Source organism: Salvelinus sp. IW2-2015, linkage group LG4q.1:29, assembly GCF_002910315.2.
Source record: "Salvelinus sp. IW2-2015 linkage group LG4q.1:29, ASM291031v2, whole genome shotgun sequence".
In the NCBI taxonomy this organism is placed as follows: Eukaryota; Metazoa; Chordata; class Actinopteri; order Salmoniformes; family Salmonidae; genus Salvelinus; species Salvelinus sp. IW2-2015.
In genome coordinates, this window is record NC_036842.1 from 86,264,555 (window position 1) to 86,291,924 (window position 27,370).

At 44.8% G+C, this 27,370-nt stretch overlaps 2 protein-coding genes and 1 long non-coding RNA gene across 12 annotated transcripts in view; 2 read left to right on the top strand and 1 right to left on the bottom strand.

Annotated features, from left to right (window-relative positions):
* Window positions 1-14,204, top strand: part of LOC111961045 (cortactin-binding protein 2-like) — a 112,215-nt gene extending 98,011 nt beyond the window's left edge. The window contains 11 exon segments of the mRNA XM_070443221.1: window positions 4,659-6,016; window positions 6,018-6,083; window positions 6,085-6,122; window positions 8,892-8,978; window positions 8,981-9,097; window positions 10,348-10,415; window positions 10,417-10,448; window positions 12,632-12,782; window positions 13,579-13,708; window positions 13,929-13,957; window positions 14,119-14,204. Of these exon segments, the coding sequence (XP_070299322.1) occupies window positions 4,659-6,016; window positions 6,018-6,083; window positions 6,085-6,122; window positions 8,892-8,978; window positions 8,981-9,097; window positions 10,348-10,415; window positions 10,417-10,448; window positions 12,632-12,782; window positions 13,579-13,701 (2,040 nt within the window). The 3' untranslated portion in view covers window positions 13,702-13,708; window positions 13,929-13,957; window positions 14,119-14,204.
* Window positions 13,620-14,714, bottom strand: LOC139027602 (uncharacterized). 10 transcript variants are annotated; one of them, XR_011479731.1, is made up of 4 exons: window positions 14,683-14,714; window positions 14,111-14,191; window positions 13,929-13,972; window positions 13,620-13,708 (listed from the first exon to the last, which is right to left on the bottom strand). It is a non-coding gene; the product is annotated as an uncharacterized lncRNA (long non-coding RNA). The 10 variants fall into 10 exon arrangements; XR_011479734.1 differs by having other exon boundaries at window positions 14,111-14,156; window positions 14,681-14,713; XR_011479733.1 differs by lacking the exon at window positions 14,683-14,714 and adding an exon at window positions 14,272-14,343 and having other exon boundaries at window positions 13,929-13,952; window positions 14,120-14,156.
* A 5,338-nt stretch (window positions 14,715-20,052) lies between these two features.
* On the top strand, window positions 20,053-26,922 carry LOC139027601 (cortactin-binding protein 2-like). Its single transcript, XM_070443222.1, is given in 7 exon segments — window positions 20,053-20,456; window positions 20,773-20,987; window positions 21,306-21,488; window positions 21,592-21,643; window positions 25,026-25,131; window positions 25,268-25,369; window positions 25,619-26,922. Coding segments are annotated over 6 exon segments (822 nt in total). The 5' UTR covers window positions 20,053-20,456; window positions 20,773-20,938; the 3' UTR covers window positions 25,949-26,922.
* The last annotated feature ends 448 nt before the right edge of the window (window positions 26,923-27,370 follow it).

The following is a 27,370-nucleotide window of genomic DNA, read 5'->3' on the forward strand; positions in this document are numbered from 1 at the left end:
GTGAGGTGTACACAGGTTGTTGGTGAGGTGTACACATGATGTTGTGTGAGGTGTATACATGATGTTGGTCAGGTGTACACATGATGTTGGTGATGTTGAGGGGGGGCAGCCAGGCAGCATAAAGGATATCAGCCTCAGTCTCAGCCTCATTGTTTGGGCTCGTTAGAGTAGTGGGGCAGGCAATCGCTCGGAATGTCCAGCTAAGCCTGTACCCTCTCTGCCAACGCACAGCTAACAATAGAAGCCACACTCCAGATATAATCGCCGGGGTTGACAAGGCATTGAAATTCAATCATGTTAAAACGTTAGATTCCCTCGTCCTTTTTGTGTCGTGTTGAGCGTAGTTCATCCAGTAACTGTTTCTTCTTGTGTGGTCTTTTACATATTGACTCACTGGTTCTGCTGTTTCTCTGTAACTAATAATTCAATCCCTATCTAAAATGGAGGGGCTATTATTGGTGTGTTGTAATGGGCCTAGTTTGTAATGAACCTCTTGGGAGGTTCCCATTGCTTGGAAGGCAGACACAGTGTGTCCTTTATTTAAAGGGGGAGATCAAGCTGATCCTAACTGTTATAGGCCTATTTCTATTTTGCCCTGTTTATCAAAAGTGTTGGAAAAACTTGTGCAATCTAGTTTCCGCTCAGGTTATGGATGTGTCACGTCAACCTAAAGGTCCTAAATTATGTCATCATTGCCCTTGATTCTAAGCAATGTTGTGCTGCTATTTTTATTGACTTGGCCAAAGATTTTGATACAGTAGACCATTCCATCTTGTGGGCTGGCTAAGGAGTATTGGTGTTCTGAGGGGTCTTTGGCCAGCCACTGCCTGTCACCAAGGGAGTACACCGAGGCTCGATCCTAGGCCCACGCTCCTAGGCCCCACATCAACAACATTGTTAAGGCAGTAGGAAGCCCTGTCATCCATTTATATGCAGATTATACAGTCTTATACTCAGCTGGCCCCTCCCCGGATTTTGTATTAAACACTCAACAGCAAAGCCTTCTTAGTGTCCAACAAGCTTTCTCTGCCCTTAACCTTGTTCTGAACACCTCTTAAGCAAAGGTCATGCGGTTTGGTAAGAAGAATGCCCCTCTCCCTACCGTGTGGATTACTACCTCTGAGGGTTTAGAGCTTGGGGTAGTCACTCCATACAAGTACTTGGGAGTATGGCTAGACGGTACACTGTCCTTCTCTCAGCACAAATCAAAGCTGCAGGCTAGATTAAATCTAGACTTGGTTTCCTCTATCTAAATCGCTCCTCTTTCACCCCAGCTGCCAAACTAACCCTGATTCAGATGACCATCCTACCCATGCTAGATTACGGAGACGTAATTTATAGATCGGCAGGTAAGGGTGCTCTCGAGCGGCTAGATGTTCTTTACCATTCGGCCATCAGATTTGCCACCCATGCTCCTTATAGGACACGTCACTGAACTCCATWCAGTGCCTTCGGAAAGTATTCAGACCCCTTGACTTTTTCCACATTTTGTTAGGTTACAGCTTTATTTTAAAATTGATTAAATAGTTTTTTCCCCATCATCAATCTACACACATTACCCCATAATGACAAAGCATAAACAGTTTTTTAGACATTTCTGCTAATTTATAAAAAAAAAAAAAACTGAAATATCACATTTACATAAGTATTCAGACCCTTTAATCAGTACTTTGTTGAAGCACCTTTGGCAGCGATTACAGCCTTGAGTCTTCTTAGGTATTAAGCTACAAGCTTGGCCCACCTGTATTTGGGGAGTTTCTCCCATTCTTCTCTGCAGATCCTCAAGCTCTGTCAGGTTGGATGTGGCGTGTCGCTGCACAGCTATTTTCAGGTCTCTCCTTTGATGTTTGATCGGGTTCAAGTCCGGGCTCTGGCTGTGCCACTCAAGGACATTCAGAGACTTGTCACGAAGCCACTCCTGAGTTGTCTTGGCTGTGTGCTTCGGGTCATTGTTCTGTTGGAAGGGGAACCTTAACCGCCCTAGTCTGAGAACCTAACCGGTCTGGAGCAGGTTTTCATCAAGGATCTACTTTGCTCCGTTCATCTTTCCCTCGATCCTGACAGGTCTCCCAGTCCCTGCCGCTGCAAAATACCCACACAGCATGATGCTGCCACCACCATGCGTCCCCATCTGGTACTTGGTCACCTCCCTGACCAAGGCCCTTCTCCCACGATTGATCAGTTTTGCCGGGCGGCCAGCTATAGGAAGAGTCTTGGTTGTTCCAAASRTCTTCCATTTKAGAATGATGGAGACCACTGTGTTCTTGGGGACCTTCAATGCTGCAGAAGTTTTTTGGTACCCTTCCCCAGATCTGTGCCTCAACACAATCCTGTTTCGGAGCTCTATGGACAATTCCTTCCACCTCATGGCTTGGTTTTTGCTCTAACTTGCACTGTCAACTGTGGGACCTTATATACTGCACAGGTGTGTGCCTTTCCAAATCAATTGAATTTACCACAGGTGGACTCCAAGTTGTAGAAACATCTCAATAATGATCAATGGAAACAAGATGCACCTGAGATCAATTTCGAGTATCATAGCAAAGGGTCTGATACTTATATAAATAAAGTATTTCTTTTAAAACATTTAATACATTGGCAAAATAAAAACTGTTTTTGCTTTGTCATTATGGGGTATCGTGTGTAGATTGATGAGGGGAAAAAATGTTTTAATCAGCTTTAGAATAATGCTGTAACGTGACAAAATGTGGAAAAATGGGGGGTCTGAATCACTTTCCGAATGCAATGTATACTGTCATGTCATGTGGGGGCGTGAATGTGACATGAGGTTTGTGGTGTGAAGGATATACCAGATGTGGGGGCGTGATGTGACATGAGGTTTGTGGTGTGAAGGATATACAGATGTGGGGGCGTGAATGTGACATGAGGTTTGTGGTGTGAAGGATATACCAGATGTGGGGTGAATGTGACATGAGGTTTGTGGTGTGAAGGATATACCAGATGTGGGGGCGTGAATGTGCATGAGGTTTGTGGTGTGAAGGATATACCAGATGTGGGGGCGTGAATGTGACATGAGGTTTGTGGTGTGAAGGATATACCAGATGTGGGGGCGTGATGTGACATGAGGTTTTGTGGTGTGAAGGATATACCAGATGTGGGGGCGTGAATGTGACAGAGGTTTGTGGTGTGAAGGATATACCAGATGTGGGGCGTGAATGTGACATGAGGTTTGTGGTGTGAAGGATATACCAGATGTGGGGGCGTGAATGTGACATGAGGTTTGTGGTGTGAAGGATTATACCAGATGTGGGGGCGTGAATGTGACAGAGGTTTGTGGTGTGAAGGATATACCAAATGTGGGGCGTGAGTGACATGAGGTTTGTGGTGTGAAGGATATACCAGATGTGGGGGCGTGAATGTGAACTGAGGTTTGTGGTGTGAAGGATATACCAGATGTGTGAAGATATACCAGATGTGTGAAGGATATACCAAGATGTGTGAAGGATATCCAGATGGGGGCGTGAATGTGACATGAGTTTTGTGGTGTGAAGGAATATACAGATGTGTGAAAGGATATACCAGATGTGTGAAGGATGATACCAGATGTGTGGAAGGATATACCAGATGTGGGGGTGAATGTGACATGAGGTTTGTGGTGTGAAGGATATACCAGATGTGTGAAGGATATACCAGATGTGTGAAGGATAGTACCAGATGTGTGAAGGATATACCAGATTTGTGTGAAGGATATACAGATGTGTGCAAGGAGTCGGTGGGGGTGAATGTGATGAGGTTTGTGGTGTGAAGGATATACCAGATGTGTGAAGGATATAGCCAGATGTGTTGAAGGATATACCAGATGTGGTGAAGGATATACCAGAGTGTGAAGGATATACCAGATGTGGGGGCGTGAATGTGACATGAGGTTTGTGGTGTGAAGGATATACCAGATGTGTGACGTGATATACCAGATGTGGTGAAGGATATACCAGATGTGGTGAAGGCATATACCAGATGTGGGGGCTGAATGTGACATGAGGTTTGTGGTGTGAAGGATTACCAGATGTGTGAAGGATATACCAGATGTGTAAAGGAAACCAGATGTGTGAAGGATATACCAATTGTGAAGGATATACCGAAGATGTGTGAGGATATACCAGATGTGGCTGAATGTGACAGTGAGTTTGTTGGTGTGAAGGATATACCAGATGTGTGAAGGATATACCAGATGTGGTGAAGGATATACCAGATGTGTGAAGATATACCAGATGTGTGAAGGATATACCAGATGTGTGAAGGAATATACCAGATTGTGAAGATAATACCAGATGTGTGAAGGATATACCAGATGTGTGAAGGATATACCAGATGTGGTGCCCTAGCTATATCTGACATGTTTAGTGTAGGTGTGATCTGGGCGTGTGTGTGTGTGTATGTTCTGACTGACATGTGTTTGTGTGTTGCTGAAAAGTGAGTTTACTGTAGATAATCTGAGCTCCTGACTGTTGGTGTAGGTGTGATCTGGACGTTTGTATTAGTATGTTCTGAKGCGTGACTGAGGGGGTATAGAGGGYGTAAGAGTTACAGTATTGATGTTTGGGATAGCTGTGGGTCGTTCTGTCTGTCTGACATATAGTATGTGTGTGTTTTCTAAACGACATCTCCTCTGACTAACTTGTGGTCTATCTATCTCTCAGCTGGAGATGGAGAAGCTACAGCTGCATAGTCTGGAGCAGGAGCACCGTAAACTAACCGCCCAGCTGAAGGACGAGCGGGAGAAGAACAAGCACATGGTWATGATGCTGGTGAGGGAGTGTAAGCAGCTGGCGACGCGCGTGGTGGAGGAGTCGCAGCGCTTCGACGAGATTTCTGCCCGGCTGGATGAGGAGAGCCGCTTGGCCYGGCGGCTGCAGGAGGAGCTGACGGCAGAGAGGCAGCGTGGACAMCAGATGGAGGCCAAGATGGAGAAGCAGCTGTCAGAGCTGGACACTGAGTGCGAGCAGCTGCGTGCCAGGCTGGGCCGAGAGGAGACAGAGAGCCTGAGCCTYCGCCGGCAGGTAGAGCAGCTCAGGACTGAACGGGATGCTAAGGATGGTAAGGATGGTAAGGACGTTAAAGACTGTAAGGATGGTAAAGCCGGTATCCCAGCCCAACCGGCTGCAGCAACTGCTGTGGATCCCACCGCTACCACCAACCCCCCACCTCRCAAACACACAGCATCTGTTGCTGTGGCCACAGACCCAGTCAGTTCCCAGACGGCCTCCTGCCAAACGGACCTGCCCCCTCCAGAGGCCGAGGGGCAGAAGAAGCCGAGCCCCCTCACCATCCCTGTCAAACCCACTCCCACCAACTACGCAGGCCTCAGCCTGCCCAAGACGCCCAGCGCAGGCCGGGGGCTGGTCCACAGCAGCTCAGGAGGACTTCTTCAAACAGGGGAGAATGGAGCCGAGGGCCAGACGCCCCACGGTGGGTTACACTCCCCTGCCCCCACCTCAGCCCTGCCCATGGGGGTGAGCCCTCGTGTCCAGGCTGCCCGCTACAAGTTCCAGGAGCAGGACCAAAARGGCACATCCTCCCAGAGCAGCCCGCCGACCCGTGACCTATCCCCCACCAACCGAGACAACTTTGCCGCCAAGCAGCAAGCGCGACACACCGTCACACAGGTCCTCTCACGCTTCACCAGCCCCCCAGCAGGGGGCCCCGGAGCCCTCCGTCCCGGCCTGCCCCACTCCACCTCAGAAGGGGGGCCCTTCCCTGGCCGCCTGGGCCACCCCATCGGCCTCAAGTCCCCCACAGTGGCGAGGATCGACCGGGGAAACCCGCCCCCCATCCCGCCCAAAAAGCCGGGCCTCTCCCAGACCCCCTCCCCTCCCCACCCGCCCATCAAAGTGGTGGGGGACAGCAACCGCTCCCCCGGGGCGGGGTTAAAACCCGGCACGCCCCAGCTGCCGCCCAAACCCGCCCTGGACCTGGTCCCAGCCTTGACGGCGTTTCAGGTGGGTGCCTGCCCTCCCACAAGGGGGTTGAGGGGGCCGCACCAGGCCACGTGTGCAGAGCGCCAGCGCTGCCATCACTGTCAGTAGCCCCTCCTCCATAAACCCCTCCTCCTTCGCTAGCGTTCCATCCCGTAGCCCCAGGCAGCCCCCTGGCAACAGCATCAGGTAAAGGGGCACCACACTCCCCCTACCGCTCTCCCCTTACTGCCTCTACCTCTCCGCTCCAACTATCTTTCCAATGCTAGGTTAGCCTAGCCTAACGTAGGATTCAGGCCATAAGGAACCTGCTTTAACCACAGGAGTCCAAAGGAGAACACAAAAGAGCAGGGTCAGGCAAGTTAACTCTTGCTCATTGTTGCAGTGACTGTATCCCTCTCGGCCCTAAACCGACCACTGCTTGAGACCTGATCTCTCTGTACGCATACTTAATCCTCCTCCCCCTCCTTCTGGAGCCTGTCGTCTCCCTGCTTCACCAGAGTCCTATTCTGACACGTTATCCCCCAGCTAGCAGCTGTAAACTGACTAGTGGCAGGCCAATATCATGTGCCTGCAGGGTAAAGGGTCAATAGCTAGGCTAGCTAGCTCAAGGAGTGTTACTCCAGTGTTATTTGAGGCAATGAGGTTTTGAGGCTAAGTTTTCCCCYTTCAGATGAGTATGTAGGGCTCCTGTGAGTAACCCCCTCCTCTCTGAAGCTGATGCCAGAGGCTGCTCTCTCCCCTCATCCCCAGTCCACTAGCATGCTTCTTCCTCTTCATCATCATCACCCCTCTCCATACACACACTACCTCCTCCCTCTGACCCCTGTCCATTCCATTTTCCTTCCTGTTTCAACTCCATATTCCTCCACTCTGTATGTTATGATGTACTTACAGTTTCATGTGGATGTTTGTAGTGCTATGAATGTAATATTCTTGCTTCTGTTTATATTGCAACATGGGTTTATTGTCGCAATTGGTTGAAAAAASWAATTTCATAACACATTTCATAACACATTTCAAGCAATCGAGTAGAGAAGTTGACGCAAGTCCTGTTTGTTTTATTTCGATTTTATCCCAATGTGTATGGATGAGAAAAGTGTTTTAGAGAATTTTGACTGAAACAAATGAGGAATGTGTTCGTTTTCTCTACTGWTTCCATTTATTTCATGAAGGGATATATCAGCATTTTAGGGTAAGGTTCACGTCAGATCTCTTACAAGTAAAATTTGTCTTAATGTTACAATATGATGACTAAAATATCATCATTACCTAGAATACTTTTTTGCCAAAACATACTTCTATTAAGACTATACTACAACTGCACTATACTAACTCTTCCTCCACAGCAGTGAAACAGATTTGACTCTCACCTCAAAAGACCAAACTGAACACCAGCTTTAATGTCACCAGTAGTTTCTCTTACTTCAGTATCCCAAAACAGTAACTTAGTCAGACGTCTTGGAAAGCGCAACGGTAATGGCTGTCAACCGCTGATGTCGTTAAAAATAATGAAATACACTTCCATTCCTTTCCTCCCCCTCTCCTTTTCAGTCTTTCAGACAAGGGGGTAATCTAAAGGTCTTCAGCTCTTTTTGCTCTGAACTGAACGCTTTTCACCTGCATGTCCCGAGAAGTGCCAAATAACCCATGGCGTTCCTTTATAGCATTGTAGCTAACAATGGCCTTCACTTTCCTTCCCACCCCATCCATAGAGTAGAGTTTAGCATTTTGCTACATATTAGCGTTATACAATACTGTGCTTTTTAATTGCAAATTTAAGTTCTAAAGTGCATTCGGAAAGTATTCAGACCCCTTGACTTTTTCCACCTTTTGTTACATTACAGCCTCATTCTAAAACTGATTAAGTCATTTTTCCCCCTCATCTACACACAACACAGCATAATGACAAAGCAAAAACAGTTTTCTTCCCCGATTGCTTAGTTTGGCCGGGCAGCCAGCTCTTGGAAGAGTCTTGGTGGTTACAAACTTCTTCCATTTAAGAATGATGGAGGCCACTGTGTTCTTGGGGACCTTCAATGCTGCAGAAATGTTTTGTCGCCCTTCCCCAGATCTGTACATTGACACACTCCTAAAAAGCTTATTTCTCTCAAATTTTGTGCAGAAAATTGTTTACATCCCTGTTAATGAGCATTTCTCCTTTGCCAAAATAACCATCTACCTGACAGGTTGGTATATGATAGCTGGTTAAACAGCATGATCATTACACAGTAATGCACCTTGTCTGTGGACATAAAAAAGCCACTCTAAAATGTGCAGTTTTGTCACACAACACAACACTAGTTTTGAGGGATTGGCAACTGGCATGCTGAGTGCAGGAATGTCACTAGAGCTGTCGCCAGAGAATTCATATTAATTTATTTACCATAAGCTGCCTCCTCATTTTAGAGAATTTGGCAGTACGTCCATCCGGCCTCACAACCGCAGACCACATGTAAACACACCAGCCAGAACCTCCACATTTGACTTCTTCACCTGCGGGATCGTCTGAGACTAGCCACCTGTCAGCTGATGAAACTGAGGTGTATTTCTGTCTGTAATAAAGCCCTTTTGTAGTGAAAAACAAATTCAGATTGGCTGGCCCTGGCTCCTGAGTGGGTGMYCCTATGCCCTCCCAGAWCCACCCATGGCTGTGCCCCTGCCCAGTCATGTCAAATCCATAGATTAGGGCCTAATTCATTCATTTAAATTGACTTATTTCCTTATATGAACTGTAACTCGGTAAAATCTTTAAAATTGTAGCATGTTGCGTTCATATTTTTGTATTTTTTATATTTGTGTTCAGTATAGATTCATGCATTCATTGTCTTTTGAGCTCTAACCAGACTGTGTTGTGGAACTCAGGTGTTGTGGTGTTCATCGCCCTCATTCCCCTTCTCCTCTCTATCAAAGCTTCTCTGCCATGTTCAACCTTGTGTCCCCTCTAACTCCCGTTAGGCTGGCGTCCCTCCATAGTTCCCTCGCTAAACTGCGGTGGGCCCGTTGCCCTGGACGACGGGCGCCCRCTGCTCCTCCAAGCTGCTTCCCAGGAAATGTCACTTTATTGTCAATGCTGCTTAACCGAGATCCAACGGATAATATTAGTCTCCTTGAAGWCCACCCAGCCTCTGCCTTGTTTTCTGCTGCTCAAAATGGACGCTCAGGTACAGTGGGACAGTCATAAGCTGTGTTCGAATACTCATACTAACCTCACTAACKGTACTATTTGTGACYTAAATTGAGTATGTAGTATGCGTATTGGTCATAGTATGGATATAGTTAGTATGCCAAATGTTCCTGGATGTCGTACTAAATTCGCCAAAATACAAAGTATACAAGCAGTGCACACTATTTCCGTGCTTTTAGGGCCCGTAATGCAATTCTTCAGAAAATGGGCTAACCACCTCTGTTAGGGCAAGTAAAATGGTCAGAGTGAGGTGTTCTCTCATTTGTGTCTGGAAGTAGCTAGCAAGCTAGCKAACYTTAGCCAGTTAGCTTAGGTGCTTCATTGCAGTGGTGAMGTCAGAACACTCGYATCAACCCTACTCCTCGGCCAGAGGAACGTACAGTGTGTGCTCCGAATTTACGAACGGACAATCTGACAAAGCTCTGAATTTACGAAGGTCCAGGGCGCACTCTGGCACTCCAGATTGAATTTACGAAGACACCTGAAGTCGTATAATGTCTAGCTAGTAATTTGRTATGCTAACAAGCTAGTAAGAGGTTGCATAGCAACATCTACTTCCGGTAGACAGGCGAAGTGCTGAGTACGCTCAACTGAAAGGATCCCGTTCGTTTACAGTATACTAAAATGAACTAATAGTATATAGTGTGTASTATATACTCATTAAGTATGTAGTATACAGTATGTTAGTATGGGTATTTGAACACAATGAGATCCTGTTAAATTACTACTGTAGTTGTGATATTGTAGTATTAGTGTTCTATATGCAATTCTATGGGTGCAGTCTCTCGAAGATATTCAGAATCCATTCATATTAGTCAATATGGTTATTGTAATCGACATTAAGCACAGAAGTACTGTAGATAGACAACATGGGAAATGTGGCCTCAAGGGACAGAGATGCCTGCTCACTCAAGTGTCTCAGAGAAAGCCCCTGCTGTTCCACTCTTGGGGGAATACACGCACGCACACACACACACATTCACACACACGCACACACAGTACCTATTGCAGCTAAGATTTGAGGCCTTTCTGTCATGTTTGATATTGTTCTGTCATTCAAGGATCATTGATCCATAAACAGTACTGAAGGTTAACTGTTAAACCTACTATCATCATGTCATTTAAAGAATACAGAGAAAGCACAGCACTGAGAAATGGTTACTTCTCTCTCCCCCTCTCTTACCCCTGACCCCCTTTCATGCCCCCCCCCCCCCCCCTCTTTCTCAGACTGCGTTAACCTGCTGCTGACTTCGGGGGTGTCTACTGATGTTTCTGATTTAAACGGATTTACGCCTTTTACACTTTGCCGCCTCACATGGACACCACAGGTTGGTCCACAACACAACTAACCCCTCTCCTTTCATCAACCCCTGCTATATACAGCAGCCCCTTTAACCTTTTACTGGGCTTAATCAGGGTCACACAGAGTGAGTGTTTCTTGGTAGTCTTAAACATTGACTGCAGGAAAGGGCTACTGTCTGGTTCCAGATAGAGCCACTGTAACTGTTGGCTCAGTATTTGTCCCTCCAATAAACTGACAGAAAGTGTTTCTCAGATATTGTATCACATACAGCTGTCAAATGTCACGGAAAGTGTTACATATCATAGTGTTACTGTACATGTTAAATATAGTGTCCTCTCCGTGTTTGGCTGGTGGCTCCGAGTAGAAGTTGCCCTTAGGCACAGATCTATGATAAAGCCCACCCCTGGTTTAGGGCATAGAGAATGATAGAGGACTCTAGGGTCCAAAGCTTGTTTTAGCATGGGCAGCGCAATTGAGGACTTGCACCATTTTGAAGTAGTCAACCGGGTGGGACGTCCTATGGGTTAAGGAAGGATCACAAGATTCCATCRGTGTCATCAGGAGGGATCAGCCAATGAATTATACTTGTGAGCAAACATTCTATAACTGCAGGTGGCAGTACCTAGGTACCTGTTCAAACAAACACACTACAGGTGGCACTATGCACCCTTTCAGTTTGTTTACCAGTAAACAAAGAAAATTGAATACATCAACATGGAGATGTCCTCAATGGMGCCGCCCATGGTCTCACGCCGCTGTGTGGACACCCAAGAAACAGGAGTCACTGGGAGGCCTTTTCCTTTATGGTAGCAGTGCTGCYCTGGGCACACATTGCCAGCCCAGGGCCAATAGCATGCTCTGTTGAGTGTGGAAYTTGAAGAAAGGCAGCTGAAGTAGGCCTTAATCCTGTCCCTGGGCAGAGCATACAGTATATTACCAGGGCTACAGTAATGTATAGTAATGTATTCTGTGTGTGATGTGACAGTCAGCGTGCCGATCGGCTTTCCCCCTCTATTATTTGTTTTACTATCCTTCTGGGGACCAAACAATTGATTCCTAGTCAAAAAAAATTCCCTAAGCCCTAAACCTAACCTTAACCCCAATCCCCTAAACCTAAACCTAACCTAACCTTAACCCCAATCCCCAATCCCCTAAACCTAACCCTAACTCCTAAACCTAACCCCTAGCCCTAAACCTAACCCCTAGCCCTAAACCTAACCCTAACTCCTAAATCTAACCCCTAAACCTAACACTAACTCCTAAATCTAACCCCAGGCCTAAACCTAACTCCTAAATCTAACCCCTAGCACTAACTTAACCTAAACCTAACCCAAGGGTGGGCAAAGTACAGCCAACCGTATTCGGCTCGCCGGGCACTTCAATCTGGCCTGTGAGATTACCTAAATTACCTTTTTTTAAATTATTATAATTTTTTCCTCTCCAATTTTGTGGTATCCAATTGGTAGTTACAATCTTGTCCCATCGCTGCAACTCCCGTACAGACTCGGGAGAGGCGAAGGTCTAGAGCCGTGCGTCCTCCGAAACACGACCTAGCCAAGCCGCACTGCTTCTTGACACACTGCCCGCTTAACCCAGAAGCCAGCCGCACCAATGTGTCAGAGGAAACACCGTACACCTGGCGACCATGTCAGTGGGCATGCGCCCGACCCGCCACAGGAGTCGCTAGAGCACAATGGGACAAGGAACCCGGACAACGCTGGGCCAATTGCGCTACTCAGGAGGCCCCCGCAAATTGATTTTAACAAACACTTGGTCCCCCAAAAAATGCGTCCCTCCGTTGAATTTCAAAATCCCGATGTGGCCCTCGAGCCAAATATTTTGCCCACCCCTGCCCTAACCCCTAAACCTCAAAGCCTAGTTGTAACCCTAATCCTAAACCTAACCCCTGAGCCTAAAATAGCCTTTTTCCTTGTGGGGACCTGCTAAATGTCCTCACTTGTCCATATTTTCCTTGTTTTACTTCTGGTCCCCACAAGCATAGTYAAKCCAAAAACACARACAAAGACCTTCATTGGCCTGCCTCAACTCAACATCCTCAGAGCAGTACTGTATGTCTGCTCTCACAATACAGAGAGAGGTTGACAGTTTGACAGCACAGAGATGTTACTAAAACCTTTAATTTCGCAGAGTTTCACTACATTTTTGTGTGTAACCTAACCTCTTCTCCTGTGTGTGTCCCATGTCCAGGTGTGTGGAGGCCCTGGTGTTCGGTGGGGCTGATGTGGACCAAAGGGCCATTGGGGGAAAGACCCCTCTGTTCATGGCCAGCAGAGCCGACAGGCTGGACTGTACCAGTGCCTTGCTCAACGCCAGGGCCGACCGCTCAAGAGCCACCACTGTAAGTCACCAACTGGCCTARTTTGTCCCATAATGTCCCCAACTGGCCCCAGATGTTCTCAGCTGTGCCCTGTTGTCCTCTGCAGTCCCCCCAGTTCCCCTGTTTTCAGACTGTCTGTTARTGTCTCTCTAATGACTCACTCTTTTGTCCTCTCATTTACTCAACTGTCTYTTATTGTCACACTCAGGACTGTTTTTGAACAAACAATCAAGATCACAGAAAGCTACTGGGTTTTCAAGTCTGATAGGCGAGTCGTGGCGTCCTGTCACTAGAATAAATACCCTTCAAACACTGTTTCCCTCCAAGGGAATTCACTATTACATTTGCGTCACAACACAAGGACCTTTACAACATAGCATAGGACCAGAAACCAACAGAGCCAATATAAAGTCTGTGATCATGGTTCAACGCATTTCACATATAGGTTTCCTGTGTCTCTATAGCAACTATATGGCATATGACTTATTGTTCTTGACAATGATTTATGAATGTGTTAAGTTTAGTTTTATAGTTAGACAGTTCCGTTATAATTGGTGACTCCCCTCTGTGAATAGCCACCACATTGTTGTCCCCGGGCAACTGCCTACTTACACAGCTCCACTGGGCTATTTTTGTCATATCACATTTGTAGAAATTATATTGACTAATATTGCACAGAAAGCATTACCAATTTTGTGTGAAAAGGTTTGAGTGTGTGTAGTTGGATAATTTCTTTGTGTGCGTGCGCGTGTGTGTGKGTGCGCGTGRGTGRGCGTGTGTGTGCGTCCCAATGCTAATATGTGTGTGTGATCCACAGGACAGCTGCAAGGCTCTCCACGAGGCGTTCAGCTTGAGACATGTGGACACCCTGCAGCTCCTCCTCTGCCACCCTGCCCCTGACTGTACCCACACCCTGCCCCTGACTGTACCCACACCATGACCCTAAGCTGAATGTACCACACCATGCCCCTGACTTGTCCACACCATTGACTCCTAACCCTGAGCTGTACGCACAACCCTGCCCTGGACTGTACCACATCGACTAACCCTTGGACTGTACCACAGATGACCTGACTGTACCCACACATGACCCTGACCCTGACTGTACCACACCATGACCTGACCTGACTGTACCCACACTGACCCTGGACTGTAACCACACATGACCCTGACTGTACCCACACCATGACCCTGACTGTACCACCCCTGCCCTGACTGTTACCCAATCATGACCTGACTGTACACACCCTGCCCCTGACTGTACCACACCTGCCCTGACTGTACCCACATATGACCTGACTGTACCCCACCTGCGCCCTGACTGTACCCACACCCTGCCCTGACTGTACCAACCCTGCCTGACTGTACCCACACCATGACCCTGACTGTACCCACCTAGTCCATGACCCTGACTGTACCCACACAATGACCTGACTGTTACCCACACCATGACCTGACTGTACCCACACCATGCCCTGACTGTACCACACCCTGCCCCTGACTGTAACACACCATGACCCTGACTGTACCCACACCATGACCCTTACGACTGTACCCACCGATGACCCTTGACCCTGACTGTAACAAACCTAACCCTGATGTAACGCAACCATGACTTCGCTGACTGTACCACACCTGACCCTGACCTGAGTACCACAGCCATGACCCTTACTGTACAACATGACGCTAACCCTGACTGTACCACCTGACTGTACACCAGCACTGACCTGACTGTAACCGTTCACCCATTGACCCTCTGACCCATTCGACTCACTTAGCCACACCTACCTCCTGACTGTACCCATCACATGACGCATAGATGTACACATGACATGACCCTGTGACCCTGACTGTACCACACCCTCTGCCCTGCTTGTACCACACAATGAGCCTAACCTGAGCAACTGTACGCTCTGTACACCATGCCCCTGACTGTACCCACACCATGACCCACCTGACTGTTACCGCACACCATGACGCCTAACTGACTGTACCACAACGACCTGACTGTACACACAGCCGACTGACGCCTAACTGATGTACCACACAGAGAATGTACCATAGTCCTGGTCTGCCAGATCCCGGTCCTTGTCTTCAACCTTGCTCAACCAGGACAACTGGTGAGGGCTGGACCACTGCACAAATCACTGCTGCAGGGCTTCAAGGTACTGGGACACTGATCATGTATGTTGTCTCAGACATTAGGAGGTATACTGAAAAAAGTAAGTACTAATACATATAGACTCACAAACACACCATCAGGAACTTCTCTCTGTATGGTTTAATAAGCTGATTTGACTGGAAGCCACAACCCTGCTAGCATGCTCTCTGTCCTCATAGGTAAGGAGCTGTAATGATTGTCATTCAATTGATTCACTTCTTATCCTATTATCCTATTATAATTTCTAATATGACTTTAACATGGCCTCAGCTATTGATGTTGATGTTTACCACAGTGTAGTGTAACAGTTTAACTTTCGTCCGTCCCCTAGCCGGGCTCGAACCAGGGACTCTCTGCACACATCAACAACTGACACCCACGAAGCATCGTTACCCATCGCGCCACAAAAGCCGTGGCTCTTGCAGAGCAAGGGGAACAACTACTTCAGGTCTCAGAGCGAGTGACGTCACTGATTGAAACGCTATTAGTGCGCACCACCGCTAACTAGCTAGCCATTTCACATCGGTTACAGTAGCTTAGCACGCTATCTCTAAAGGATATCCCAACTAGCCCGCTATCTCTAAAGCCCAACTAGCCCGCTATCTCTAAAGGATATCACGACTAGCCCTCTATCTCTAAAGGATATCCCAGCTAGCCCGCTATCTCTAAAGCCCAACTAGCCCGCTATCTCTAAAGCCCAACTAGCCCGCTATCTCTAAAGGATATCACTTCTAGCCCTCTATCTCTAAAGGATATCCCAATTAGCCCGCTATCTCTAAAGGATATACCAACTAGCCCGCTATCTCTAAAGGATATCACGTCTAGCCCTCTATCTCTAAAGGATATCCCAACTAGCCCGCTATCTCTAAAGGATATCCCGACTAGCCCGCTATCTCTAAAGAATATCTCGACTAGCCTGCTATCTCGAAAGGATATCCCGACTAGCCCGCTATCTCTAAAGGATATCCCGACTAGCCCGCTATCTCTAAAAGATATCCCGACTAGCTCGCTATCTCTATAGGATATCCCGACTAGCCCACTATCTCTAAAGGATATCCCAAACAGAGAGAATGCAAGTTGGTCCCTGTCTCAGGCAGTGAGCAGGGCCTTGTCTGTTATTTTAGACGTATCCCCCAACCAGAGCCAAGTTTACCGAGGTGTTGCAGTCTATTTTGAACTGTAACTCAACACGGTCCAAACAGCTGCTGTCCCTGACCGCCTCCTGACCACCTCCTGATTCAAGTTTGAATTTCCCCTTGTCAGCATGATGGAATGGATGGCACCCAACGGAAGACCAAGCACCCAGCGACTCCCTGCTGAACTGAATCGCTTATATAATTGTGATCTTTCTTATTCTCTCTGATAAATCGCTCTTACAGTTTAAGTTCAATCACTATGGGAAGTATGGGTCTTAAGAAAAATCTTTTCATTTGATTCACTGAATGAATCACCGGCCCTCTATTATCTCTCAATGTTACTAACTATTTAATTGGACATTTAGGAGTAAATAGTAGATGAATAGCAGGCTGTAAAATAAAACAAACTTTTTTTTGTTAAGAAAGGGTTGTCTTATGAATGACTGTCAATAAAGTTTAATTTAGTTGTATTCACATTCACAGGTAAAAGCTGAATTGCAGTGACTGTTGGATGAATCATTTTGGAAATAATTGACTCCTTGATAGCTGATTATTGATATCAGGGCTCTTCCAGGCACTTGGCATTGCAGCTGGTGTAGCAAAGGTCATAGACACACACACACACACACACACACACACACACACACGCATACTCACACACACACACAATCTCTCTCTATCACTCTCTTTCTATTTCTGTATCACAAACATCTTTACACAGGGCAGCTCTGTTGGATGACACTCGTCCCTGGGTCCTGTCCAAAGGTGTGACCGGGCCAAGCTGGAGATGGCTGGGACACGAGCCTAATTGAGCTTGGCCCAATCACAACACACCACACTGAGAGGCTGCCCAAAATAAACACACACACACACACAGGTTGGGCTCTATTCAATCCACATCACGGATGTTCAGCTTTACAGCGTGATTGAAATTTAAAGGCAATGTTCCCGCTTTAGTGGAGACTGCATTCACAATAAATGCTGAATATGTCGACTCAGTCGGAAATTACCTTTACATTTRTATTGCGGAATCTGTACAGATTGAATAGAGCCCTTTAACGCTCTATAATTGAGTTGATTAGTATATAATATATTATATTTCTCCAAGGAGGCAATTTCCCGGTCACATTGTTTGGACAAACTCCCCAATGTGTCCTGTCTAAGAATTACTAATCTAATCTGGGTCCTGTCTATGAATTACTAATCTAATCTGGGTCCTGTCTATGAATGACTAATCTCGTCACCCAGAACCAAATCAACTATTCCAATTTGAACATTTCAATGTTAATGCTGTGTCATGACTCTCCTGTGAAGAGCTGAAGGATCAGGTTACAGTAGGTCCGCTCTACAGCGTGCTCTCTCTCATAGAGGGGGAGAGCGGGAAGTCGACTGTTTTATGACGGTCGTAAATACTGAAACTCCGTTCCCCACTCTGCCAAAAGGAAAGTTGAGAATCCCTTTGTTACCACAGAGAAAGACTTTGCAGTAGGGTAACCTCAAAAGCTTTTCTAATTGTAACGGCAGCCTTCCTCCTCTTTGTCTGAAGAGGAGGTGTAGCACGGATCGGACCAAGACGCAGCGTAGTTGGTGCTCAACATATTTAATAATACGAACTGTGAACACTACAACAATACAAAAATAACAAAATGTGGCAAACCGATACAGTCCTAGCTGGTGCAGAGAAAACACAGAGACAGGAAACAACCACCCACAAATCCCCAACACAAAACAAGSCACCTATATATGATTCCCAATCAGAGACAACACAAAACACCTGCCTCTGATTGAGAACCATATTAGGCCAAACATAGAAACAGACAAACTAGACACACAACATAGAATGCCCACCCAGCTCACGTCCTGACCAACACTAAAACAAGCAAAACACACAAGAACTATGGTCAGAACGTGACACTAATGTAACAATATTTCTGTATTCCAACCAGTTGGAATGGTCCGTGGGTATTTAAACAATAATCTTGTCCAACATTTACTGTGTGGTGATTGAAGACGTTATAACGGAAACATTGTATCTTTAAGAGCTTTCACAATGTATTTCTCAGATTTACATCTACATGTTGTGAAACTACTTCTCACAAATATGAAGATGAAATGTGATTTTAGCCTCCAAAATGAGAATTGTCTTTCATGTAAAGTTTTTCCCAGTCAGTAACCACGCACAGACATTGGGACAAAAGGGATGGAACTGCCCTCCAAGGCGAGTGCTTATAAAGGACTCCTGACAACATTTACATTAGTCAAAAAACGCAGGGACGGGAGTTCCCACGTTGAAATGGCTGGAACTCTGAAACTTTCAACAGAGAAGAAGTACTACTTATGCCAAAGAGACCCACGGTCAGCCAGACATCACGAATGTTTAAGAAATCTACAAACTAGAGCCAAGATAACGCCGGGACGTAGTCCCCAAGTTGAAATGGATAAACTCTGAAACTATCGATCACTACTGAAGAAGTAAATCCTAGACCGTGACCTTTATCAGTCCGCAGCTGAAAATATACGTAAGTCTAGGACGAGAATACCGACAACGGCGGGAGCATCTACTCTAAGAGAACAACTCTAAGAACTACAGGGTACGTTGACGTATCCATTATAACAGAGCTACAAAGGACACGGCGACCAGAGTTAAACWACCAGAGACTCTCTGATGAACTAATATCCAGCAGACGGACCGGCAATCGCAGAGTGGGACAGCAAGACCTACACTCGTAAATATGTAAATTGCAATTTTTTCCCGAATGAGCGATTGTTCATGTTCAAGGTATTAGCAATTTCTATGAGTGTAGTTATCAGCACTGAGTTTCCCACTCTTGAGCTGTCCCCACCCCTTTCCTTTGTCTACCAAGCCGTCATATCGGCTTAGCCCACTAGGGACTTTTCTATCATGTCAGTAACCAATGTATGACCAATTGTGTGTGTTTTTATGTAATTCTGTGATTGATTAGATTGATTAGTTAGTAAATAAAATAATTAAGCCAATTTGTATATCGCTGATTCCTGATTTATSTTAGGGTTCGTGCAGATATCCAAGGGTGTGCAACTTTCAGTAATGAGACTGATGAGGTAATAATACATTAATGAGTGACTGTAGTCGATAAGATATGAAAATATCGGAAGAGTTAATTCGGGAAATAAATACTCTTTAAACATTTTCCCGTGGTGCCCCGACTTCCTCGTTAATTAAAGTTACATGATTAGTTTAATCGTGTTATTAAATGACACATAGAGAATTGATTTGATAATATACAGTCTTCACATTTAATGATAGTCAACGCTATGACAGATGTTACAAGAGACTAGTGAATGATTGACTCGTTACATAGAGTCTGAACCGACGGAGTGAAATCTAGTCTAGCCATGGGAAAGATCATCCAGTCTGTCTGAGCTCAGACAATGGAGAGGAGGAGGGGTCTGTCCTCAGTTTAACACGTCAAGGGGAAACCATCTGTGGGAATCCTCCTGGAGCAATCGCTTTATCAAAACACAAGTACAAGAGAGTAAGGGAGGGAATCCGTAGTGAAGGGTGGGATGAAAGAGAAAGAGAACAGTGGAAATGGGGATGCATTATGGATGAGATATGGAAGGAGGGAGGGAGAGAGTTTGGCATATTTAGAGAAATGTGTCTGGTTTCTGTGTCAGTGAAGATCAGCACCCCCAATGGGTTTTGGGTTTGTCTTCGTTGTCACCTCTAAGGGAGTGGGTGCGTGGGTAGGTGCACTCTGTGTGTGTGCTTACAGAACCTTTAAAGTATCAACTGTGTAAATGTGTAATGTTGAAGTAAAGTTGTCTAGACACAGTATGTGAAGGTTTAAGTTTTTGTGCTGTATTTATTGTCGGTATGCATATGTGTGTGTGCTTGAGTATAGCATGTATTGTGTGTTTTTTATACAGTTGTGTGCTGTTGTTAACGGTGGTGTGCGGACCGAGGATGTGTGTGTGTGTGTGTGTGTGTGTGTGTGTGTGTGTGTGTGTGTGTGTGTGTGTGTGTGTGTGTGTGTGTGTGTGTGTCTGATTCGGGTCTTTATTGATCCCCTATCCACCCACTGCCAGAGTGTTGTAGCGTTGCTTGGGAAGCTTTAGCTAGCTGTTTCTCTTTCTGCTGTGTAATACTGGCTGGCTCATCTGCTTAGAACACTGTGTTTTGACAGCACAGGGAAGATTCCTCTAGTTTCTGACACTGAGACAGCGTAGCTGAAATTGTGTGTGTGTGTGTTCATATGTCTATGTGTCTGCATGCGTGTGTGTGTGTGTGTGTGTTGTGATTTGCTCATTTCCTGTCGGTTTTTGTGTTTCTTGACAGGCTTATCAGAGTCGTGCCTGGATGAGCTGGCCCTGGAATCCCTCATGCCTCTTCAGCTGCTTCAGAACTACATCTTCCTGGTACACACGCACACACGCACACGTGCACACACGCACACGCGTGCACACACACACACACACACACACACACACACACACACACACACACACACACACACACAAATAATATTTCTAAATGTTGTTATAAAACTAGAGTTATACTTGCCTCATTCTGTTCAGTAATCTTGGATTATGCTGCTCCACAAGGTCAGTCACAGGAAGACACTGCTCCCTTAGGAACAGATCTAGGATCATCATCTGGGCCAGAAAACACAAAACTAAGATCCGTGGTTGTGGGCGACTTCATTCTGTTATTTCTGTATCTGTGTTCCTCCAGGTGGCTGGCCCGGCTCTGGAACATAGTGGTGGTCCTTCACGTGGAGTAGGCCATCGTCTCCCGGGTGACACCGGGTATCACCTAGCAAACGCCGCCTGAGCTCGGGCCAGCGAGCGGTGGTCAAGGCTGCTCTCAGTATCCTGGTCAACAAAGCCGTCCTGCAGGGATGCCCTCTGCCACGGCACACTCCGTGGCAGAGGGCATGGGTACACACAGTGGGTACACACTCCACTATTGCCTGAATTACACTATAGGGTCGACCCGACCTGTAATGGCTCAGATAGTTTCTTTTCACATTGTTCTTTCCAGCACGGGTCCAGCAACTATGGTGGATGCGTTACGAGGCCAGCTCAGTACAGCTCGGCTTGCTTGGATCGGTTTGGCCCTATAGTGTTCATCTGGATTGAATTTGTGTTTGTCTTATGTATTTTGGATTGATGGATGATGGGAGGAAGGTAGATTGGTAATTGTATAGGTGGATAGAGAGAATAGTTTAATAGTCCTAAATGTCCATGTGTTTCCCTCCTCATCAGAGATTAACAGGCACCTGTTGAAGTTCCGAGGTGGGACCTTCCCTCTCTCAACCATTGGCTCTTGTAAAGGGGGCGGCAGCAGGAAGGGGTAGGACAGTAGCATGTGGAGATGAGCCAATACCAGCCCACGAAAGAAGGGAAACCCCGCCTCCAACTGGAGCTGTYGAGATTCTCTCAGAGAAGGTAGGATAAATCAGTGTTTTTCACTACTGTTGTAAAGTTTACCCTACCTTTTGAGTTTGAATAGCCATAATGATTATTCATGTTGTCCTTTTCTTGCCTGCAGGGTCATTGTCCAGCACTGATGTCCTCTTCATCAGCAACGGCAATACTCCGAGGTCAGTGATGTTAACCTGAGCCGTTCATTTGACACTTTTGGGAAGTATCCATTTAGTATTGTTTTCCAGTAAAATTAGTTTATATGATGCAACCACTAGTATGTTATTGATATCATGTAGCATGCTGTGTTCTAGCCTCGATGAAATGTGACCAGTGCCTAGATTTGGTCTTAAGTAGCAAAATGATGGTGTTTTTTATATTGGATAAAAGTAGAGACTCAGAGCTAGAAAATTGTATATTATACACTGCAGTTGAGGAACAATGGGAAAGTAATTCTGCCTTGAAAGTTGATAAACTTGTAACCTCACTGGAGAGCTCTTCTTCGTCTACTCCCATTCAGGATCATTCACACCCTCTTAAGCCTTAACCCCACCCATCTCTTTAAGGATTCACATGTGAGGTTATGTACTTAACAGAGTGAGTAGTTTAGTAAACAACCAAAGATTTCAAGACTTAAAGTGGTACAAGTAGTAGCCTCCAATAAGGATAAACTCCAGGTAAAAATACACTTGATCTAGTCCTTGGTCTATATCCTATTTTGACTTTGGTGCAGGTCATGTTGTTCTTTACATTACCGTCTCTGGTAAACACACTATATCAAATAATATATACGTTTATTTGTCACATACACAGGATACAGAAGGTGTAAACGGTACAGTGAATTGGTTACTTGCATAGTAGCAATATCAAAAACAGAAAGTGTCCAGATTTTTWAAAAAAATAGATGWTGCTTACCAGACACACTTGTCTAAATTGATGGGTCATGTGAAGGAAATGCTATAACCACCCCTCACCCACATCTAGCTAGGTGGATGGGTCACTATTGTCTAGACATGTACACATGTTCATGAAATACAATAGATGGCTGTAATCACCCCCAGACACACCTGGCTAACTTGATGGGTCATGTAATCATTTGGCTTATTGTTGTAGACATGTAGCTGGCTAGCTAAACAATGAACCGGCATAATCCCATCTCATACTACTACCAATACAAACATTGTCATAGCTGTAGTATGAATCTGCAGGTAGCTAAAGCTAACCAACTAGGTTCAATGTTAGCTAGCTAACATTAGGCTATAATTAGCAATGCAAATGGATTTCTGATTCAAATAACATTACTACACAGCTCGAACACGTAACGTTAGCTAGGTAGCCAGCTAGCTAACATATGCTTTAACTTGCAATGAAAATGACTTTCTGACAAAATTATAAACTTCTAATATTTGAAAATGTAGCTAAACTTTTACCCGTATACATGGATGAATGCTTCACCGCAGACTGGAACCATTTAACTTGTTTGGCCAGCATTGTGTCAAGTCACTCCGGTTCACATTGACCATGGCATGTGCAGAAAGTAGCCCATCACTTTTTGCAACTGATTTGTCGAGATCGCCTACTAAATTTAGGGCATTGATGTTGTTGCGAAAAGTAGCAAAACTTTTGTAGTTCTCGATTGGCTAACGTTCTATTGTTAAAAAAGTACACGGTAGAAAGGACTATCAACACATACTGAACAGCTCATGTTATAGACTGAAGCATTCTACATGACAGACCAATACAAACTCATCTCCCGGCATGTCCAGCCCATCAATTATCTCAGCCAATCATGGCTAGTGGGAAGGTTCCTGACTTTGTCCATTGCTAAACCAACTAGGCTCTTAATTTAACAATGGTATCCGTATTTACGGAAGGAATACAAGTTTGTTATTAAGGCACATGAAAGTTCACGTTTCAGAAGGCATTTCTGCCCAAAAACGCAGTTTGATAAAAAATAAATGTTTGCATTCAAATGCCTCTCTTTTGAGGTAGTGACTTGTGACATACACATAGTATCCTGAAACGTGTCACAAATGTGTGATAGAATGGAGTATTGCTGAGACCATCCAGCAGGGGTCAGTGTAAAGGTAGGTTTGATCTTCACTGTACTGAATGAGCATTCTGTACTGTAGTGTTGTAATGACTGATATGTAACTTAGTTGTTATTGTAGCTGATGTTGTTTGACTGTTCTGTATGTGAATTGTACTGATGTTGTACTGTACATGTAGTGTGATTGTACTGATTTGTACTGTAGTGTGATGTACGAGTTGTCCTGTACAGGTGATGTATGTACTGTAGTGTGATTTGTACTGATGTTGTCTGTACTGTAGTGTATATGTACTGTAGTCGTGGTTTGTACTGATGTTGTACTGTAGTGTGATTGTACTGATGTTGTATCTGTAGTTGTACTGTACTGTGATTATACTGATGTTGTTACTGTATGTACTATAGTGTGATTGTACTGGTTTTACGTAGTTGATTGTACTGATGTTGTACTGTAGAGTGATTATACTGATGTTGTACTGTTAATGTACTGTAGTGTGATTGTACTGATGTTATACCTGTACTGTACTGTAGTGTGATTGATAACTGGTACTGTACTGTACTGTAGTGTAGTGTGATATAACTGATGTTACTGTAGTGTGATTGTAACTGATTTGTACTTTCCTGCTACATGTAGTGTGTGATTGTACGGATGTTGTACTGTAGTGTGATGCACTGATTTTGATTAGTGTGATTGTACTGAAGACTGTCTGTAGCTGGTAGTAGCTGATTGTGAACTGATGTTGTAGTGTAGTGTGATTGTACTGATGCTGTACTGTACTGTAAAGTGTGATTGTACTGATGTTTGTCCTGTACTTGTAGTGTGATTGTATGATGTTGTACGTAGTGTATTGTTACTGATGTTGTAGTGTAGTGTGATTGTAACTGATGCTGTACTCTACTGTAGTGTGATTATAACTGTACTGTAGTGTGATTGGTCACTGAGTGTTGTCCTGTACTGTAGTGGTGATATACACTGTACCGTAAGTGTGATTGTACTGAGGTGTCCTGTACTGTAGTGTGATTGTATGATGGTGTACTGTATGTAGTGTGATTGTACTGTGTTGTGTACTGTAGTGTGATTGTACTGAGTTGTCCTTACTGTAGTGTGTTATACTGTACTGTAGTGTATTGTCTGAGGTTGTCCTATAACTGTAGTGTGATTATACTGTACCGTGTGTGATTGTACTGAGTTGGTCGTTACTGTAGTGTGATTATACTGTACTGTAGTGTGATTGTGCTGATGTTGTTCTGTACTGTATGTGATTAATCTGATGTTGTCCGTTACTGTAGTGTGATTGTACTGAGGTTGTCCTGTACTGTTTGTGATGATAGCTGTACCGTAGTGTGATTGTATACTGATTTGTCCTGTTTGTAGTGTGATTGGTACGATGTTGTCTGTCGTAGTTGATTCTGTATGTAGTGTGATTGTACTGATGTTTTTCCGTAACGTAGTGTGGATAAGATGTTACGTATGTGATGTGCTGATTGTTGTACTATATTGTGTGTGATTGCAGTGTTGTAGATGGGGACCATGTGAGTCTGTGTTCTTACAACAAGACTGATCTGATCAGGGAGTTACAGATCATGTTCTCCAGCAAGTCAGAGCCAGACATCAGCAAGGTACCATGCACGCACGCACGCACGCACGCACACACACACACACACACACACACACACTTTTTCTCTATCATTCTCTTTCTCACACACATACCATGAGGTTGACCTTTTCTGCCGGGTGTATTTCTATGTGTTGCAGATTGCTCAGTCCAAGGAGGACTTCATCGTCTTCTCTGGCTCTCCAAATGGACAATCTCCCCGCCGCAGGACCGACCATGAAGCAACCGCTCGACCACAGTTGGTGAGAAAAGTGCATTCGGTTAGAGGCTGTAGTATTGACAGATGGTCAAAAGGAGGTTTAACCGAACTAATGCACTGGTTATGGTTTTACAGGCTTTTATTCCAGCCTTGCACTAACTCAACTAATTAACCTCACTTAGTGCAGGTCTAGAACAGAAATGTGAACTGTCTGGTGGTCCCCCATTAGAGGGTTGGGAAACACTGGTAAAGAGGCCCTCTTGCTTATCTGTCTGTCTGTACCCCTTTACAGACCGGCAGCCGTCACTCCACCCCCATCCCTGCCTTAGGCAGCCTCTTGCAACAAGAGGCGATCGACGTCCTACCCATATCCCAGCTCCCTGTCTCCAGCAGCAAGGGACAGCAGCCACTAGCCAGCAGCAGCAGCAGTGCCTCCGCACCACGAACACCCACTACGACCACTAACTGCAACGCGAACAGAATTGAACCAAGCAGCAGCAGCAAAACAAGGCAGGCCCCAACCAGACACAACAACAACAACGACGAAAACAACCAACAACACAAGGAAATCTGGATCCTACACCGAGACCTGCATGAAAACAACAACCATACCAAGTACTAGATGAACTCCCTTTCTCATCTTTTCCTCTTCCTTCACCTTCCTTCCTTCCATCCTTCCTTCCTTCCTTCCACTCTGCTTTGATCCCTCCATGTTGTAAAGTTAGGGTTAATGACGACCTTTTAGTATTTGTACTTGTTATCCGTACTTGTTACACTGTATAACAATTGTGTACTTGGGGACCATAGTTTTATGATATTATACAGTATTTAAGTATTGAAAGAAGTAAAAAAAAAAAAAAAAGAGAGAAATTCGCAGGGAATTATGTCAAAAGAAAAATAAGTACTTAAAACAGGTTTTACCTTTTGGGGTGAAAGAAAAGAAACAGGACATTTTTTGCTATTACGTATTTTCGAATATTCAAGTGTTTTATGTTTAAATAGTTGCAAGGTTGGTTTAAGTACTGTTGAAATGAATAAAGGTTTTACCAAATATTTGTAAATAAGAACAATTAGTAAAATTAATGGTATATAGATTGGTGTATGTGGTATTAAGCTTGTACAGTGAAGAACTCAAAAAGATAAGTGGAAGAAAAAAAAACTTGTATATATGTCTGTAATAATAAGAGAATTTGGTTAATCATTTTTCACTTGTTTCAAAGTGATTGGAATGTGGCAATAAGTAAAGATAATTGCAAACACAGGACATTTTCTTTCTTTTGACTATGAACCATAAATAAATACTTTAAACTACCCAGAATTCCATCCGAGTCACGGCTCGATTCACCTTTGACCTCTAAGTGGAGCCCGATATAAATTTCAAAGCAGCACGTTTTGTTCGTTTTTTTTTCTTTTTAAAACGTTTTATTCATTTATTTTGGGAGGGGGGGGGTGTGTTATTTTGAATGGCCATTGTTGATTTATGTACAGGATATATTTTAGTCAATCTTTGGTGTTCTGTATGATAGCTGTCTGAAGTTTAAAGAAATGTACTGGTTCCTTTAAGCACAACCATTAAAACTGCACTGTCAACCCCAAGTCCTCCACCTCTTGTCTTCTTATACCAGACCACTCTCCACTGTTAATTTAAAATACAAAACTTGTCAAGGCTTCATAGAGCATACATAAAGTACAAGATGCTTCACAAATTATTTATAAGGGAAAGCAGTAACACTTTACTTCAAGACCGCAGGTGTAATTCTCTATAACTTGGGTCATGTTAATGGGAGAAATTCATGGAATAAAAAAAAAACACCTTAATTACACAGAAGCCATGTTTATACCTGGTGCTAACATGGGTCCTATGTCCTGATCTTGTCTACATTCTGATTGTGCCCACATTTCCAGAAATGTGTCTACAACACATGGTTTTAAAATTCAGGTTATCCATCCACTGTGTCTGCATTGTGACCAGATATCCTGGTCCCTTCCTTTATGCAAATTATTTCAGAATGTGGACAAGATCAGGACAAATGGCGCAAGTTAG